Below are 16,800 nucleotides of genomic sequence, written 5' to 3' on the forward strand. Positions count from 1 at the left end.
GGCACTGCTCTAATAAATGGAGAGAAATTACTTCTTGTCCTAGTATAGGTAGGCCTAGGCGGTTCTTCTAGTTGCCTATTAGGGCAAGGCGTAGAGGCCTCCTTAGCCATCTGAATTTCTAGATTATTATCCATTAGTCGTTTGCTTGTGCCTCTAAGGTCCTTTGAGGCTAGTCTTTTTTTATTATTTTTATTGTTTTGATATGTCTGTGTTTCTTGCTGAATTTGAGCTTTAATAAGCTCCTGCGTTCCTATTGGCCCCTCTAGTCTTGGCATTAGAGCCCAAGCTCTGTGAGAAAATTCTCACAGGCGTGAGAAAACGAAGGAAGGCCTCCTTCTTCTCCCTACTGCGCGCTAGCGCCTTAGCTGCAGGTGTTGAAAGTGCTGTTAGTCGATTCCTCGTGGTCGGTTCTCCTAGATAGCGTGCTTTCCTAGCGGTTTCCAGAAAACTCGAAGTTGGTGTTGGTTGCCCTATTCTGTCTTAAATAGTCTAAGAAGCAGGCCCATGCGCGAACAAAGTCTCACGCCCGTTCGTCACATACGTAGGAAACTGACAGAATCTGGAGTCTTGCCTCCGGCTTCGGAGCGGCTTTTTACACATCACACACATTTCCATTACCAACTACGCATACGCCTTACACTTGATCTTCACGCAGTGCTACTATTCCGTACATGTATAACTGCCGTGCCACATTTGGTCTTGGCGGTGCGCTAGCCTTGCGGTGATTGGAGTGGGCGCCAGCTTGGCAGATGCAGCCATACTATCTCGCAGCGATAAGGCACTTCCCATGCCATATCTCTCCTCTCTACCCATTCTACATCCCACCTTTTGACTGTACGGCGGGGCCCGAGCATCGGCCGGCGCGTTTGTTGCAGACATGTCCATTGGTAGGATTGCCAAGAACAATCCCCACAGATACCCTGGGTATGGTTGTATCCCACCTTCGAATCCCACAGCAAAACCGAGGTATTCGCCAATGCTTTCGTGCATATGTCTTCAATAATGGTAAAATCGCCAAGATATTCGCCAGCCGTGCCAGTATGGTCGGTGAGACCTCTATGCATTTCTTTACCACAACATTGCTGCTATGGGAAAGCGGAACCATTGTAGTCGTGTATGTATCATCAAGAGAAGTGGCATGAAAAAAGAACAAGAAAGAACATCAATCGAGGATGAAGACCGGCCTGAACGGTGCTGGTAACGCGGGATCTTACGAATAAGCCACTCACCCAATATAGTTTCGGTCTATGGACCCTTGCTCATATGCAAACGTACCAACATCGACTACACGACCTTATCTCAAAGGATTCTCGATGGAATATGACTTCATTGTCACGAACCTGATGTCGGGACCTTATCTAACGTGGTTCTACAGGATGTGACTACAATGTCATGACACTGCTTTACCATCTTATCTCAAACACTTCGAGATAGGGTATGACTACAATCCCATATTCTCAAATTTTCAATCTTATCTGCAACGCCTGTTTTACAGCGACGTGTATAAAATGGAGTGAAACAACGCTGATGTAGCACAGCACGTCGCCACAACACGAGATGCGTCTTCTCTATCTCACCAACCTGGCCTTGGTCAGTCTGGCTAGCTGTTCCGCCGTGCCATTCCTCGGATACGATACAAAGGTCGCACATGGTCTCTTTGACAAACGTACCGCCAATAGCACTGTCCAGTCATGCTTCAAAGAAGCCGCACCTAGCGTTACGGCCCCGAAGAAGAACCCATGGGCTCCTTTGACCCCGGATGAGAGTCTTTCGGTTTGGAATCTGCTACACGATCCAGCTTCTGGTCTAAATTTGACCCATCCAGATGAGGCGACAGTCACTGACAACTATGTGTATGTTATTCCTTAGACTCGAGAGTGTGACTAACGACTGCAAGATTCTGGGTGGACGTGTTACACACTAATAAAAGCGATGTCTTGCCGTACATAGACGGGGATGCAGCAGCGCCACCCAAGTATGCCAGAGCCATCATCTTTCAAGGCGGGAAGCTAGAGCCTGATTCGCAGGAGTACATGATTGGGCCTCTTCCAGTGTCAGACGCAACTGCCATCGAAAAGCTCGATTACATGTACAACGGCGGTTCTGGAGGCTTAGTACCCTTTAACGCCAGATACGTCGACGGTCCAAAATCAGATGCGATTGAGCCACTCGTTGTATCCATCATGTCTAGCATATCCGACATTACCAAAGCATTGTTCCAAGGTGCTGCGTACTACGGATCCGATGACCCAAAGACCAATCTAACTTACACTTCCGGCGACCCAACTTCTTTTGACGGCACAAGCGCGTTCCAGCACTTGATGTTCCGTTTTCCCGGTACAGCGTCGTACATGACGCCCTTGGACTTTTTCCTTTCGCTCGACACTACGGGCACTGATCCGTCACTGTACTCTCTGAAAGGTTTCGTGACGAACGAGAAGTTCTATCCCTCCATTGAAGCGCTCCGAGCGGCTTTTGAGGCTGGCGAAATCGCCATGGAGTACGATCAGACCATGGACGCTGACTGGGCAATGGTCGACTACAAGCCGGAGCTAGGCGTGCGTGACCTGGAAGAACGTCTTGCACCGAGCACGCTCGAAATTGGCGGAAAGCGGTACAAGCTTGACAAGGAAAACCGATACGTCGAGTACATGGGATGGTCTTTCTACATGTCTTTTTCGCGAACGCTCGGTATCAGGTTCTACGACATCAAATTCAAGGGAGAACGCATCCTCTACGAACTGTCCATGCAAGAGGCTGCTGCACAATATGGTAGGTTGGTCTTCACCATTGCTGTATGAAACTGACTGTGTGAAGGGGGTAATCAACCCAAAGCAGCCAACACTGTCTATCACGACACTTACTACCAGGTTGGCACCAGGATGAATACTCTCGTAGAAGGCTTCGACTGCCCCTGGGGCTCTACATTCCTCAACCTGTCCTACCCCATAACCAACAAAACAAAAGTCAACGAGAACGCGCTCTGCATCTTCGAAACCGACATGAACTTTCCGCTATCGCGTCACCGCGCCGCAGGATCGACCGAGTACGGCTTCACCAACTGGGGCACCGTCAAAGGCTCAGGACTCATTGTGCGTGCAATTGCTACCGTCGGCAACTACGACTACATGTTTGATTATGTGTTCCACATGGACGCTTCACTCGAAATCATTGTCCGTGCATCTGGATACCTGCAGTCCAGCTTCTACTACCCTAAGCAAGGCACGTTTGGACCGAGAATCCAGCGAGCAACCCAGGGCTCGCTCCACGACCATGTCATCACGTACAAAGCCGATTTCGACATTGCCGGGACCAAGAACTCGCTTCAAGTCTCGGAACTGAAAGCGAAGAAGACGTCTCAGCCGTGCGTTGTCCTTTCACTCTATCCACACACACACACACAAATCAGCGCTAACTGAAATTCACAGGTGGTTCCCCGAGCTCGGCGAGTTCGAGCAGCTGGAAATGGACATTTCGTACATGGCCGAGGAGAAGCAGTTCAACTGGGCGCCCAACAACCAAGCCATGTACGTGGTGCTAAACCCCAACGCAACCAACGCATGGGGCGAGAAGCGCGGCTACCGCCTGGTGCCAGGCCGCTCCGACATCCATCTCTCGACGCTGCACTCGCCGTGGTCGCGCAAGAACTCCGAGTTCATAAAGTCGCATCTGGCCGTCACGCGGCAGCACGACACGGAGCCATATGCCAACAGCGTGCAGAACATCAATTTACCGTGGAAGCCACAACAAGACTTTAGCAAGTTCTTTGACGGCGAGTCAGTGGAAAACGAGGATCTCGTTGTCTGGTTCAATCTGGGTATGCATCATTTTACGCGCAGCGAAGATGTGCCCGTGACGCTGTACACGGAGGCCTTTTCGAACATCGTGCTTGCACCGCAGAACTTCTTCGATAGGGCGCAGGACGGTGATATCAGGAATCGCAGGTGGATCGAGGTGGATGTTGAGGGCGTTATGACGGTTGATACGTATGGCGTGGGCCTTGAGACGTGTCCCATTGTGCTGGGAGAGCCGACGGAGCGGTTGGGAAAAGTAGTGTCGATTTAGAGAAGACAGACGTAGTATCGATGCTGTGGAAAATCGACAAGAGAGGAAACAGTTATATGGATTTTCCGCCTGGTGTCTTGGAAGCAGCAAGCTGCTACACCAAAGTCAAATGTCTGATGAAAAAAAAAACACACACACATTCTAGAATGACTTTTTGTCGCGCATGTCTCACTTACCGCCGCCGCCGCTGCCGCCGCCCACAACAAAGCCCCAAAGATCCCATTGTTCAGTGCTGCCACAATTGTGCACTCTTTGTTTCTGCTGTAACAATACACACACATAATCTCTCTCTCCTGCTCCAAACGCACACACATACATACAATACACGACAACTTTCCTACATGTGAACTACTGCTCCAGACACGCCTCACACAAACGATCCCAACCGTCACCATCGCAAAAGCCATACATCAAACCTCAAAACGCACCAGTAATTTTTGTTTTTTTTTTAAAAAAAATGTACATACCCGCACTCGCACGCTCCGCCTCCTCCCCACCCGACCCCAAAATCGGGCCTATGCCTCTCACATGGCTGATTGTGCTGTGCCTCTTCGGGCCGTTCGTGCTCGGCTCGATAGGCTACGTTATTTATCTGTTTACAGCGGGCCGCCGCGTCAAGCGCGTGCAGCAGGATGAGGCGGCGGTGGAGGCGGAGAAAAGAAGGAGGGAGATTGAGATGTGGGCACGTGGGGAGTGGGCGGATGTACGGCTGAGTTAGGGGATGTGAGGGAGAGGTAGGGGGAGGAGGGGGAATGGGATAGTTTGGATAGTTGGATATGTGGGTATGTGGGTATGTGGTTGTTGTATTCATGTCCTAGTTGCAACATTCGCACGTGTCGATTGTTGCACAGCAGAGGAAAGAATACCTAAGTTAGATTGTTTTGTCTTACTGTTGATCTCACTAGTTTTCAGCTTAGAACCCACACAAATTACAATAAACAGGGCTGTATTATACTGTATACTGCGATTGATTCCCCCCACGCTCATCTACAAGCTAAATATCTCTCCTTCGTGTATTCCACAGCGCTGTTTACAATAGAAACCCGCTCACATCTACACACTGCATAACCAGCCACACACCCCTCCCCTTCCACACAGAGTGAGCAATAGAAACAAAGAAGAAAAAAACAGAAAAATCACAATGTCCGCATTCCCATCCACCACACTATATATAAACCCCCCTACTGAATCTCGCTCTTCAGCCTCCTCCATTACTTTTTTTTCCTCAGATACGTACTCCGCTTCCAACAATGTATCTGTACCACCGATTTCCCAGCAGTACTACTGCCACCACTGCCACTGCAACATCCACAACTACAACCACCTCTGCATACGCCCCTACAACCACCATCTCAGGCGCCCCAGGTACTACTCTCTCGCTCGCTGCTATTATAGGTATCGTTGCGGCAATTGTGTGTTTGTTCGGCGGACTGGCTGTGTTTGTTTATTGCGTGTATAGGACGACGGCGCGGCGGAGAGATGCGGTTGAGAGCGGGAGGAGGGATGAGGAGAAAGGAGTAGAGAGGAGGACGAGGAATGGATAGTATCTATGTAGATGAGTAAATGAATAGTATAGCTAGTCACTTCAGAATGCAAGAATGCCAGAATACGGAAAGTAGGAAATATGTATGTGTACGTGTTTTGAATATGTCTATACTTTGCACAACCACCCACAAACCCCTCTATCACTTTTTCTTCTTCTTCTTCTTCTTCTTCTTCTATACGAGACTATCAAAGCAATGTATCTCTGTGTATCTAAGTACGGCTATATCCTATCATAAACTTACTTATTACAAAAAAAAAGAAAATAGGAATACCCCAGCAATTCACATCTCCTTTCAACATCCCAAAATTTCATTTTCTTCGACTTCGATGCTGGGCATGGCGATGTCGCACCCAGCATGTATGATATCGTGTGGATCGCGCATGCGCTGCGTGATACGTTGGAGGAGCTGGGCGTCGAGTGTTTCGTCTGCTGGGGAGGAGGGACCGGAGAAAATTCCACAGTGGCTTGTTTGTGGCATGTAAAAGGCTTCAGTATATATTCCTGTCTCCTCTTTCGTCTTCGAGCGAGCTTCAAATTCTTCTTTTACCGTACCACCATATGCTGCTGTGTCATCTGCGGAACTACTCCCCCCCCTAGAACGCACAGGGGACTCGGAATCCAGCCAGAATCTTGTTCTTCGCGCGGTCCTAGCTAATTGTACTGGCGCGCTACTTTCCTGTCGTGTTGCAGAGCGCTGGCTACGCGTTATGCGCTTTGTGTCTGGTGTGTAGGACCGGTCCCAGCCTTGCATGTCGATGGCGAGGTCTTGAATCTCCTCCAGAAGTTTCTGAGATGATGTTCGCCGCTTTTTGGATGCCGGGCGGTGCACTGTGTCTGAGTTGGAGGGGGAATTGATGCTTCTGGCTTGGATGGTGCTGGGGTTTGGAGGTTTGGGGGCACGGCGGGGAGCTTTTGCGGCATGACGGCGGGGAGGTCTGGGGCTTTCTTGGAGAAATGGTGAGCAGGGAATTTTTGAGATAGGCTGAGATGGAATAAGTAGCTTACCCTCACTTTCGGAGCTAGAGTAGGAGATGAAGGAATGACGTCGAGCATGCTTTCTCGGCAGTCTTGCTCTATTCGATTCGCTCATGTTGGACGCTTGGGTGGCGCTGAATTCCTGAAAGTGCATCGGAGTGCTATATTTGTCTCCTCCCCTTCTTTTCAGCATTTTGATCCCTTTCGACTTTGCGTCCTCCTGGTACTCAGCTTCCAAAATGTCTTCTGACTCTTGACCATCATCATTGTCTGAGAGCAGTTCCACAAAGGCGGGAACCTTAAACTTAGCCGACAGGCTGTTGATATGGTCTAGCTGAGCTGCGGCTGCACGCAAGGCGTTGGTATCTGGTCTCTTTCGCTTTTTTGGAAGTCGTTTTGGTTTTTGGCGTGGGGGAGGGGTTTGGAAAGGTGTCGCTGACATGATTGTGCTGCCCTATGGAGAGGGACGATTCAATTGCAGTTTGGTATGAGATTATCCAACTGTGAACTGCTACCTTGGCAAAATACGGATTATATCAAGCAGTGGTATCCAGAAAGTTGAGGTGATGGCAAGATTAACAATCAGGTGGAAGACGAAAGGGTTGCTGGATAACGTTGGCGCGATACAGGTATTGCGGACCAGAAAGATATCGCCCCGTGATGATAACAATGAATCACGGGGTTTGGTGTTTGCTCACAAAGAATTTGAGTATTGGTTGTTGTAAACGGAGCACAAATAAGACAAGGCGTGGAAGCGAGAAATGAAAACATGAATAGGATTGATGTGGGTGCCTTGGAGCTGGCGCTTTGCCGAAGTTGAGATTGCATTCACTACTGCGTGAAGGCAACTCTGAGTGATGCGTCTGGCATGCCCTTGTAGACATACGTAGTCACTGAGACTTGAGCCACCACCTCGGCAGCGTGCTGGCTTTCCTCACCCTCGAAATCCACGTACCCATCCAACTAGTCCATTAATCTGCCAGTGTTTTCGTTCACGACAGTAGTTGTAGGCATTGCGAAGCTGCAGATCAAACGTGAAATTTCATTTCCTAACCACCACAGTTATGATGTGTAGTTTCTGCGCCTCCTCGGTGTAGCCTTGCCGCACAATCCCTCGTACTTGTGTGATTTATCGTAGTTCAGGGAATACTGAATGGCGTTATCGGCAATCACAAAGTCGCGGTCACTGCTGGTCTCTCCCGCGTTTGCACGTTTTGAGAGTATGGCTTTTGTGCGTTTTATCCCCGTACGCGGGTATGTCAGAGTTGGTGGTTTTATTCGTTTCCTCGATTCGGTTGAATACAGTGATCGGAAACGATGGGTAGACCTTGGTCTAGGATTTGTATTTGATGAGCGAGCGTTTGATGTTGTAATTGGTTCCGCTGCTGGCGCGTGATCATCCCACTTGAAGGTGGAATCACTCAGGTCTATCTTAACCTTGATTTCTTCGGTGTCTGGGTTGGTAGACTTTTCTTGCTGCGAAGAACGTAGAGTAGCCGTGCGAAGTTGATCTGGCGCTTCACTCATTCTGATCGCCCTCTTTATAGCTTTGGTCATGTGGCCCTTGGTATCAATTACAAGATGATATAGATCCCGTATAGGCAGCGCCGGAGCGACTGCCATCAAGTGCGCAACCTTGGATCTCACATCAAAGTCTTCAATGTCCACTAATGCCATGTCCTTTGCATGTTCCTGTTCCACCTCGCGTTGGTCACCTGGTGAATTTGCACGAGAATGAAGCACATTGGTGCGCGCAGTTGGAAGTAGACTTCGACTCTTGGGTTGGGTCTGGAGTGAGCGGTATTGCCATGGGCCGGGTGTGTTGAGCTTGATACGTGTAAACAACCGAGAGTTTCTAGCCTCGCGCATATTCGTGGGGCGGCTATTACAGATTAGAGATATCAAGCAAGGTCATTAAGTCACATACTCTCTACTAGTGACTTTGTGGACATTTTCAAAGTCACTCGTTTTTGTTTCAGCTTGCGGAATGGCATCTGGTGAGAGTCGGTAGCTGGTAGCTGGTTTATGAATTGCTGAAGTCTTTTCAAAAGATGAAAGTTGATATGGGGAATAAAGTGCACCTGGTCTGGTTGTGAGGGTACGAGTGGGGCGTGGGGTGGGTCTACAACAGTTAGTAATATGCAATCTGGAGATGCAACAGCAGCAGCTTTGAACGCAAGAGATGCGATAGGTTCGGCAGGTTGTGTTTTACCGTGGAGCATGGGGTACTGTAAGATCTTGTCTGCTTGCTGCCACAGGCTCATCTGAGTCGCTATCGATTTTGATTGGAGAATTGTAGGAGGTACCCAAGTGTATACCCGGACTAACATCTGCGGTAGTGTGTGTTTCATGTCTAGGTACTGGAGAATCCTTGAGGGCTTTTGGTACAGGTATAGATGGGCCGAGTCTTTTGCTTGGGTGGCCGAGCTTCTCTTTGCACCATGGTGGAGCTTTGTTTCTCTGGAACCCCAAGTCGCTCTTCGTGTTTTTGGAGATGCGACATGGTCTTTCTCGCGCGACACTAGCAACGGATGCTGTCAAGCGGGGTAGTCCGCGGACTGGTGAATAAGAGTCTGCCGCCAAGTCGAATATAGATGAACTCTGGAAATGCAACGGCCCATGCTGTTTTGTCGGAATTTTACCGCCTGTCTGAAAATTCTGGTACTCGCTACTCAGTCCATAAGGCAACAGGATGGGTAAACGTGGCATGGTCCAACAAATGAAGGTGGGTTGCAGCGAGATGAGTCAGTCAGCGATGTGAGTCAGTCAGCGGGCGGGTGCGAACAAGCGAGCGATTCCGCATGGTGGGTTGTAAATGGCAGAACGTGTTTCCGTCATGCACAAGTGAAATGCGTGGATGACAGTGAGAGGGCGCGTGGGCGGTGGGGCTAGCTGTGGCGCAGGCGGTGGCGCAGGCGGGGCACTACATCTCAGGTGGCTGGGGACCGCCAAGGTCCTGTTCTTCCGGCGCAACATCTTTTTCCCAACAATATCAAACCATAATATTATTCAAGTTGCGGTGTATGTTCCTCACGGCCTGGTGGCTCAACAACAAGCGGCCAACTAGAAGCCGGACTGGAGAGAGTCAAAAGGGGGTGGCTGGTGATGGGAGCCAACAAGAGACCAAGAGACCAAGAGCAGAAGAAGCAATGTGTGGTTATTCAGGGGAAATGGGGCGAAACGAGGGTATCCAGAGGGTGTCAGACTCCGAGAGGCGACACATGATGTGGTGCGGTGTCTGACAAATGTACAGTTGGACGAGGATGCTTAGGCGACTAGGACATGGCATGACATGGCGGTAAAGGAACAAGTCGCCCATTTGCATCGCTACGAGTCCTGCGGTGTAAGGAAGGCTGACCGGGCGGATCGTCTGACAGGGTCTTTTTGCTCGGCCATACTGTGGGTGTGCGCGTAACGCGTGGTGGTGAATGAGGCAAAGGACGGCGTGCTGGACTGTCGGCGGCAGCATGAGAAGGGACACTTCCGATTCCGACTCGCCTGGCCTTCCAAGAGATTGCAGGCTCATCAACAGCAAGCCCCATGGCACCAAGTGAGGCGGCGGCGCGGACTCTGGCAGTGAAGTAAGTGAGTGTGTGTCAATCGCTGGCTGGTGGCGGGGCTGACCAGGGCGACATGTCTTTCCCCCCCGGTCGCGCGCTACGACACGACGACGTCTCAGACCAGCCCAGCCATCTCCACCCAGCACGTCGACAGCACGGCGACAACATCGAGACAACTCATCGCGCCCGCAACAGCCCGCGCCTAGGCCGCCCCTCTCCACACGCGCCAGCTGTCGCGCATTTATGAGCGCCATCCGCCCGCCGTATGGGGCAGGTTCCAAGAGTCTACCACCGTGATTTCGCCGTCCCCGGTTCCACTCGGTCGCGAATGGCTTCTGGTAGCATTGGCCATGTGCCCGCCTCGACCTTTGCTGAGTACGTAGACGATCCTTTTCTCGCCGCCGCCTGCGATGAGGCAGGCCCTGGGCAGACGGAAGACGACGACGAGACGCAATGCGCGCCGGCGCATCACCACCAGCCGCCCGCCCAGTGCATCGCCGTGCGCCCCGCCCTGTCGCATCGCCTGTTCTCCCAGCATCTGCATGTACGAGCAAAAGCTAAGCTGCAACGCGATAGACTGCTTTCTGGACCCATGATCGACATCTACGTAGGCGCGGCCAGGCGCCACTGGGCCCTGCACCGCAACCTCTTGTGCCACCACTCCGAGGCGCTGGAGAACGAGCTGCTGGGCGACGCAAACGGCAGCACCAGGAAGGACCGCCTCGACCTGCCCGACTACGACCCCGCCGGCTTCGAGCTGCTCGTCAAGTGGCTCTACCAGGGCACCCTGGACGATGTCTCGGACATGGTTGACGACAACCAAAAGTACGACTATGCCGTGAGCTGCCACAAGCTCTACATGCTCTGCGAGCGCCTCAACATGACGCAGCTGAAGAACGTGGCCATGGACCAGTACAGAAAGGGCCTCAACCAGGCTCAGCTGGTCCCCGATGCCGACGAGATTGACGCCATCTACCGCACGAGCTCGACGGGCTCGCCCTTTCGTCGACTGGTCACAAGCATCGCCGCGCGCCAGATCATGGATCCTGGCAACGAGCGCGATGTCGAGACGTATCGCGAGTGCTTTACCAACAACCCCGACTTTGCCATTGACCTGGTCAAGGCAATCCGGTCCGGCACGGGCGGCATGCTGCTCGACGACCCGACCGACAGGGGCAATGAATGTCTCTATCACGACCACCACGCTAGTCCAAACTGTTACACCAAAGAGAAACCAAGGGGGAAGCAAGGTGTGTAGTCCTGCTTTGTCTGCAGTCCATTTCCGGCGCCACCATATTCTCCTACCCGCCCCTGAATCTCTCAACACACCTAGTAACTCCCATTAACCAGCAAACAAGAGCGCCGGCCACTCATCCGCCAAATCGGTTCCCTACATAAGCTGCGACCGGCCGAGCCGCCCTCGCCGCCCTCGTCCCCAGACAAAGTCACCCCCACGACCTCCCCCGCCAGCTCGCCTACGAGAAAGAAATCCTCTTCGCCGTTGCCTGACAAGCCCGGTGAGTTCGACAGTTGGTACGTCGAGGGAAATGGCAGTCGCTACTCTACCCCTCAACCCCGACGGAATTCGGGAGAGGGAGAGGGACATGAAAAGGCTGCGCAGGGTATCCCCCCCAGACAAAAGACACCTAGAGCGAACTTTAGTCAACGGTACGAAGACGCCGGAGCTACGCCAAGCCCTCGACGAGCACCGCCAAAGCTTAGAAGACATGCATCACCAGTTGAGGGACAGCCGGGTGGTCAATGGGCTTGATGGCGAGGGCCAAGGGGGTCCCGTGCAGCCGATGCAGCAAACGCCCTCACACCGCGCCATCTGGGAGTGGGCCAGCGGAAGGCCTAGAGGACTAACAGCAGACGATATCACGACCAATGATACGTCCAACATGTTTACTATCCCCGAAACCCGAGACGACTTCAGTATTTCGTCCAGCACGACCTCCGAGAAGACTGCCATACACCATGAGGCCATGGATTCTATAATTGACAAATCTGGATTACCCAAAGCACATATCACCCCGTCCCCGTCATTTTCCCAGACAAAGCGTTCTTCGGACGACCTCGTAGCTGCGTCGTCGAACGTTACTACTCCAGCCCACTTCAACCACCCGACTGAGCAGTGGCGGAATGGACAGCAAGACACGCCATATCTTGCATATAAAAACAGTCCGCCTCCCATGCCTGAAACTCTGACTCCGCTGCAGTATCGAAGAGACACACCAATAGAAGATGATGATGCTCCCACAAGCGATGCGCAAGTCAGCGAGAGCCCGGAACGTGGAGAGTCATCAAGTGCAGCGGCGCAAAATGCAACACCGGACACGTCGGATGCACGCCCAGTACGAAAGTTCAAGGTTACCCTTACCCCCAAAATGCTTTCCCCTGCTCGCACTAGTACCAGTGTCAGTAAATGATTTTTCTTTTCGTATAGAAGATACCCGAAACATACAAATGCAACGTTTGTATTTATTTATTTGATTATGAATACCACTTTTTTGTCTTGCTCTTTTTTACCGTGGTAGCCCAAGTGTAACATCCCCTCACGACTACCCCGCACAGGATCATACAATCTACGCAGTGTAGTACATGCACATGAAGGATCTTGGTTTCTGCCCCGCGGAGTCTACAGACCCACTCATCCGCGCTCTGATATAGCCATTTCCCATTGTGTCGAGGTATGTAGATCTGCCGTTTTAGTACACCTAACAAGCGCGGGGTGGGACCTCGGTCTGTGTAGTGGATACGCCAAAGCGTTATCCACACTAACACGGCAGTAAGACCGAGTCTAGAGAAACGTACGACGCGGAAACCAGCCTTCCGTTTCAGTCAACTTGGGCTAACCCCGTAGAAGAGCATACGTTTCGAAAGAAACTTTGGCTGGGGTCATCTCTGACCAACCCCTACGACGAGACGGCATTTTCGGGAAAGCCGGTGAGTCTTGCTGAGGGCCGGAAATGCAGCTAGCCACTTATATTCCTTGGCACACTCCCCCCTAAGGTCTGACATCCATCAAGTACGTCACTACCGGCACTCTTTAAACCTTCGCCACTGCTCCCGAGGACACTGGCCCTCTTCTTCAGAATACATGGGGACTCTAATTACCGGACTGATAACAGCAGCGCTGTTGTACGTTGCTTCCAGGCTATGGAGGTTGTCAAACAACTACCGCGCAGCCCGCGCCACCGGGGTGCCTATGGTGATATGTCCATATGATCCAGATAGCGTGAGTTGCCATGCCTCTCGCACAAAGAACTTGCGCACGTTGAGCAATCTGCCCCTGCTCGTTCTGCCCGTTCACATGGAAGAGTCTGATGCTAATGATACTACCAGGCGTTTTGGTTGGTTATTTCCGTGCCCATCCGTCCCATTCTTCGCTCTCTTCTCCCTTCTGGTCTACCTGCCAGCGTAGAACTGAGTATCTGGGGTTGGGAATTCCGGAGGAAAGCGGCTGTCCACGAGGAGCTTGGGCCCGTCTTTTTCCTCGTCAACACGGGCGTTAATCGGCTTATTTGTGCGGATCCATCCATGGGCTATGCCATTATGTGCAACAGGAAGGATTTTACCCATCCAAGCCTCACCGTCACGGTTATGGGGCTCTTGGGTTCTAATATTTTGACGGCAAGTCTAGCACTCGCCTTTTGCACACAGTACGTCTGACTATTCGAGTCCAGTCTAAAGATGAATCCTGGGCCCGCCAACGTCGCATCGTCGCCCCGTCTCTGAACGAGCGCATTAGTCCTGAAGTATGGACAGTAGGCTTGGGTCAAGCATCAAACATGGCCGACGTTTTGATTTCGTCTTCTGCGTCTCCTAGTGTCCAAAAACCCGCCAACGCAATATTTGGCGTCCGCAAGATTGCCATGAACGTCCTTTCCCACATCGCCTATGGACAGGACAGGCCGTTTACTTTTGACCCGCCTTCGACGAAATCGTCTGCCAGTATTTCATACGTAGATGCCATTGCCATGGTCACTGAACAAATTACCTACGCTGCATTCATTCCTGCCAAGTTTCTAGGGCTATCCTTCATGCCGGACGTAGCGCAACGATTGAGTGCAGCACTGATACGGCTGCCTGGGCTTACAAGCGACATGCTCAACCAGGAGCGCCAAAAGAGCGCTTCTGCACCGCCAGAGAATTTGCAGACTGAGAGTTCGACCGGCAGCCCTGGTACCATTATGAAGACGCTTGTCCGCCTGTCAGACCAGGAGAAGGTCCTTACCAATGAATCAACTGCGGGATCCAGTACCTATCTCACAGAGGAAGAAATTGCAGGGAATCTCTTCATCTTCACGGCCGCCGGCTTCGACACAACTGCAAACACCATGTCCTATGCCATTTCGCTGCTCGCCGCACATCCCGAGTGGCAAGCCTGGATCCAGACTGAAATCGATTCCGTATTTGGAGCCCCCGGAACACCGCCTCCAGACTATGCGACTGCATTTCCCAAACTAGTCCGATGTCAAGCTGTCATGGTAAGCCGTTTCGATCTCATCTTAGATTCCCAAATCATACACTTCAACCAAGAGCCAGCTACCCAGAATCCTGCCTCACCTGATGGTACCGCCTGCTGACAAGACTCAACCACGCAGTTCGAAACCCTGCGCCTCTTCCCGCCGGTAGTTCTTCTCATGCGCACCATAACCTCACCCCAGAGCCTCGTCGTCGGCGACACAATATACAACCTCGCAGCCCCTTGCACCGTCTACGTTAACTCCATGGCCCTCCACACCTCACGCGCCTCCTGGGGCGACGACGCCCTCTCTTTCAACCCTGCGCGCTGGCTCCAACCGGGCAATCCAGACCCCGTGCTCATGACGCCGCCCCAAGGCACGTTGATCCCGTGGTCTGTGGGCCCGCGCGTGTGTCCCGGGCAGAAGATGTCGCAGGTGGAATTTGTCGCCGTCGTCTCAACCCTCTTCCGCAAGTGCAACGCCAGACCCATTGTGCACGGCGGCGAGTCCTTGCAAACGGCGCAGGCCCGTTTGCTTGATATGCTGCAGAATAGCCAGCCTGTGTTGACGCTGCAGATTAGCAGGCCCCAGGATGTGGAGATTGAGTGGCTGAAGCGCGCGGTGAAGGCTTAGTTGTTGCGAGGGGTATTGGCGTGAGATGGGGAGAAGAGGCGAGGGGTGTTGGTTGATTTATTATGCTCCCCCCTTCTGTCTGTTTCACCCGAACTGTGCGTGTTTAGGTTTGGATCCAGCTTGAGGTTTGGTGGTACTTCGGAGAGGTGGAGGGCGGATATGATCACATCATGCGGTGATGCGATCGATGCTTATTTTTATTTGGAATCTTTGCTACATAGCAGAAGATGCTATTTGTGGTGTATAATCTGAAAGGCTGTTTTGGGCTATTTGCTGGACAAATTCATATATGGTTCGCCCTTTCTGGTGCACGGTAAGCCTGCTTTGAATCTACGACCGAATTCAAGTGAAGCAGTGGAGTGCATGAAGAATCAGGGTGCTTTGACATCGGCATGGGGGTTAGTATGTAGGATGAATTGATGTATATCTGTGATGACGATGATGCTCCGGTTTTGAGAAGAAGATTGCTCATCGATTAGCCCTGTAACCAGCATGCGATATGTATCATAGATACATGTACTTTGCAATTACTAGACAACATATTTAGATACCTGTTAGTCTAGTTTCAGCTATGCTCCAACTTAGAAACCAGTAGACGGCCATCGGTTTTTAAGAAGTTAGTCCATGTAAAATCAAGATTAGATCCAGATATTTGATCCGTCCACACGATAAACGAAGCGGACAGATAGTCTGGACGCTTCTCAATCATATCATCAGAAGCTGAACTCAAGGCGGTGTAGGGCGGCATTTACAGCATCGCCTATGTAGCCAAACACTATCCTTGAAAGCCACTAAGCGTCAGCACTAAGTAAGACACTCAGCGGAAGGGCTTGGCGCATGCTCTTCTCCATGCAACCATCTCTAGTCCCTAGTGCTTGGGTGATCTAGATGTTTAAAGCTTAACAAGGACTATATCAACTACACGTTTCCAAGGTATTCAACACCACCGGAATACACATTCATCTTCTGCAACTCTCATATTAACGCTTACTACTAGCCATCCAATACCGTAGAATTACAACCACCATGCCAGCATTACCGGAAACCGACTTGCCTGACGCCGATAGCGCTGATCTCGTGCTCTCCCACCCCACAGTAGAAGAATGCAATACCATTTGCAACAACACGGCGAGTAGCTGGGCAGATTCTCTTCCTCTCCCGGTGTACATGGAAGAGTCGTTGTTTCTCACCACGGTTCCTCTAGCGCGCGACGGGGGCGTGACTCCATGGATCCTCGTGCATAAAGATGAATTGCCAAACCAGCGCCACATTCTGTGCTCATGCGAGTCCTACATCAAGCGTACCCTTACCAGCGACTCCAAGGGCACTATCAGCGATAATATTATTATTGTTCCATTAGAGTCTAGTGAGCTCGAGGCTATGTAAGACTTTGGCCGAGGCCGTTCTAACTAGATTTATTTACAAATACGAGTTTGTGCTTGAAGTGTGTCTGTGGTGCTTCGGCCTTTGTCTAGGTAAGCGATAGCTATCGCTTACTAGACGCCTAGTGCTAAAGAGCATTTTGATAACAGAAAGAGATGTTAGAAAGCAA

The 16,800-nt window shown here is 51.4% G+C and overlaps 6 protein-coding genes across 6 annotated transcripts in view; 4 read left to right on the top strand and 2 right to left on the bottom strand.

Moving 5' to 3' along the window:
- Nucleotides 1–1,557: 1,557 nt before the first annotated feature.
- SETTUDRAFT_108979 (uncharacterized protein) lies at nucleotides 1,558–4,065 on the top strand (the record flags this gene model as incomplete). Its single annotated transcript, XM_008026508.1, has 4 exons — nucleotides 1,558–1,853; nucleotides 1,898–2,772; nucleotides 2,818–3,364; nucleotides 3,429–4,065. 4 exons carry the CDS (start codon nucleotides 1,558–1,560, stop codon nucleotides 4,063–4,065), a joined length of 2,355 nt encoding a protein of 784 aa, XP_008024699.1.
- Nucleotides 4,066–5,903: 1,838 nt separating this feature from the next.
- On the bottom strand, nucleotides 5,904–7,028 carry SETTUDRAFT_39295 (uncharacterized protein; the record flags this gene model as incomplete). Its single annotated transcript, XM_008026366.1, has 1 exon — nucleotides 5,904–7,028. The coding sequence occupies one exon, from the start codon at nucleotides 7,026–7,028 to the stop codon at nucleotides 5,904–5,906; it is 1,125 nt and encodes a 374-aa protein (XP_008024557.1).
- Nucleotides 7,029–7,395: 367 nt separating this feature from the next.
- SETTUDRAFT_47255 (uncharacterized protein) lies at nucleotides 7,396–8,709 on the bottom strand. The gene is made up of 2 exons (XM_008026376.1): nucleotides 8,514–8,709; nucleotides 7,396–8,468 (listed from the first exon to the last, which is right to left on the bottom strand). Exon 2 carries the CDS (start codon nucleotides 8,453–8,455, stop codon nucleotides 7,649–7,651), a length of 807 nt encoding a protein of 268 aa, XP_008024567.1. The 5' UTR covers nucleotides 8,456–8,468; nucleotides 8,514–8,709; the 3' UTR covers nucleotides 7,396–7,648.
- A 1,765-nt stretch (nucleotides 8,710–10,474) lies between these two features.
- On the top strand, nucleotides 10,475–12,575 carry SETTUDRAFT_161057 (uncharacterized protein; the record flags this gene model as incomplete). The annotated part of the gene is made up of 2 exons (XM_008026509.1): nucleotides 10,475–11,396; nucleotides 11,497–12,575. 2 exons carry the CDS (start codon nucleotides 10,475–10,477, stop codon nucleotides 12,573–12,575), a joined length of 2,001 nt encoding a protein of 666 aa, XP_008024700.1.
- Nucleotides 12,576–13,152: 577 nt separating this feature from the next.
- SETTUDRAFT_130746 (uncharacterized protein) lies at nucleotides 13,153–15,639 on the top strand. The gene is made up of 4 exons (XM_008026510.1): nucleotides 13,153–13,384; nucleotides 13,492–13,779; nucleotides 13,833–14,636; nucleotides 14,754–15,639. The coding sequence occupies exons 1-4, from the start codon at nucleotides 13,247–13,249 to the stop codon at nucleotides 15,246–15,248; spliced, it is 1,725 nt and encodes a 574-aa protein (XP_008024701.1). The 5' UTR covers nucleotides 13,153–13,246; the 3' UTR covers nucleotides 15,249–15,639.
- A 635-nt stretch (nucleotides 15,640–16,274) lies between these two features.
- The window catches only part of SETTUDRAFT_161059 (uncharacterized protein), a gene marked incomplete at both ends in the record, with an annotated part of 2,614 nt that continues 2,088 nt past the window's right edge, over nucleotides 16,275–16,800 (top strand). Inside the window, one exon of the mRNA XM_008026511.1 lies at nucleotides 16,275–16,630. Within this exon, the coding sequence (XP_008024702.1) occupies nucleotides 16,275–16,630 (356 nt within the window). The remainder of the gene's footprint in view (nucleotides 16,631–16,800) is intronic.

Source organism: Exserohilum turcica (assembly GCF_000359705.1).
Source record: "Exserohilum turcica Et28A unplaced genomic scaffold SETTUscaffold_18, whole genome shotgun sequence".
In the NCBI taxonomy this organism is placed as follows: Eukaryota; Fungi; Ascomycota; class Dothideomycetes; order Pleosporales; family Pleosporaceae; genus Exserohilum; species Exserohilum turcicum.

Excerpts from the sequence above, each read along its gene's own strand:
- SETTUDRAFT_47255 (XM_008026376.1), bottom strand. The coding sequence starts at position 8,455 with ATGCGCGAGGCTAGAAACTCTCGGTTGTTTACACGTATCAAGCTCAAC.
- SETTUDRAFT_130746 (XM_008026510.1), top strand. The coding sequence starts at position 13,247 with ATGGGGACTCTAATTACCGGACTGATAACAGCAGCGCTGTTGTACGTT. Across the intron at positions 13,385-13,491 it reads GTCCATATGATCCAGATAGC|GCGTTTTGGTTGGTTATTTC; the intron begins GTGAGTTGCCAT and ends TGATACTACCAG. Across the intron at positions 13,780-13,832 it reads TGGGTTCTAATATTTTGACG|TCTAAAGATGAATCCTGGGC; the intron begins GCAAGTCTAGCA and ends ATTCGAGTCCAG.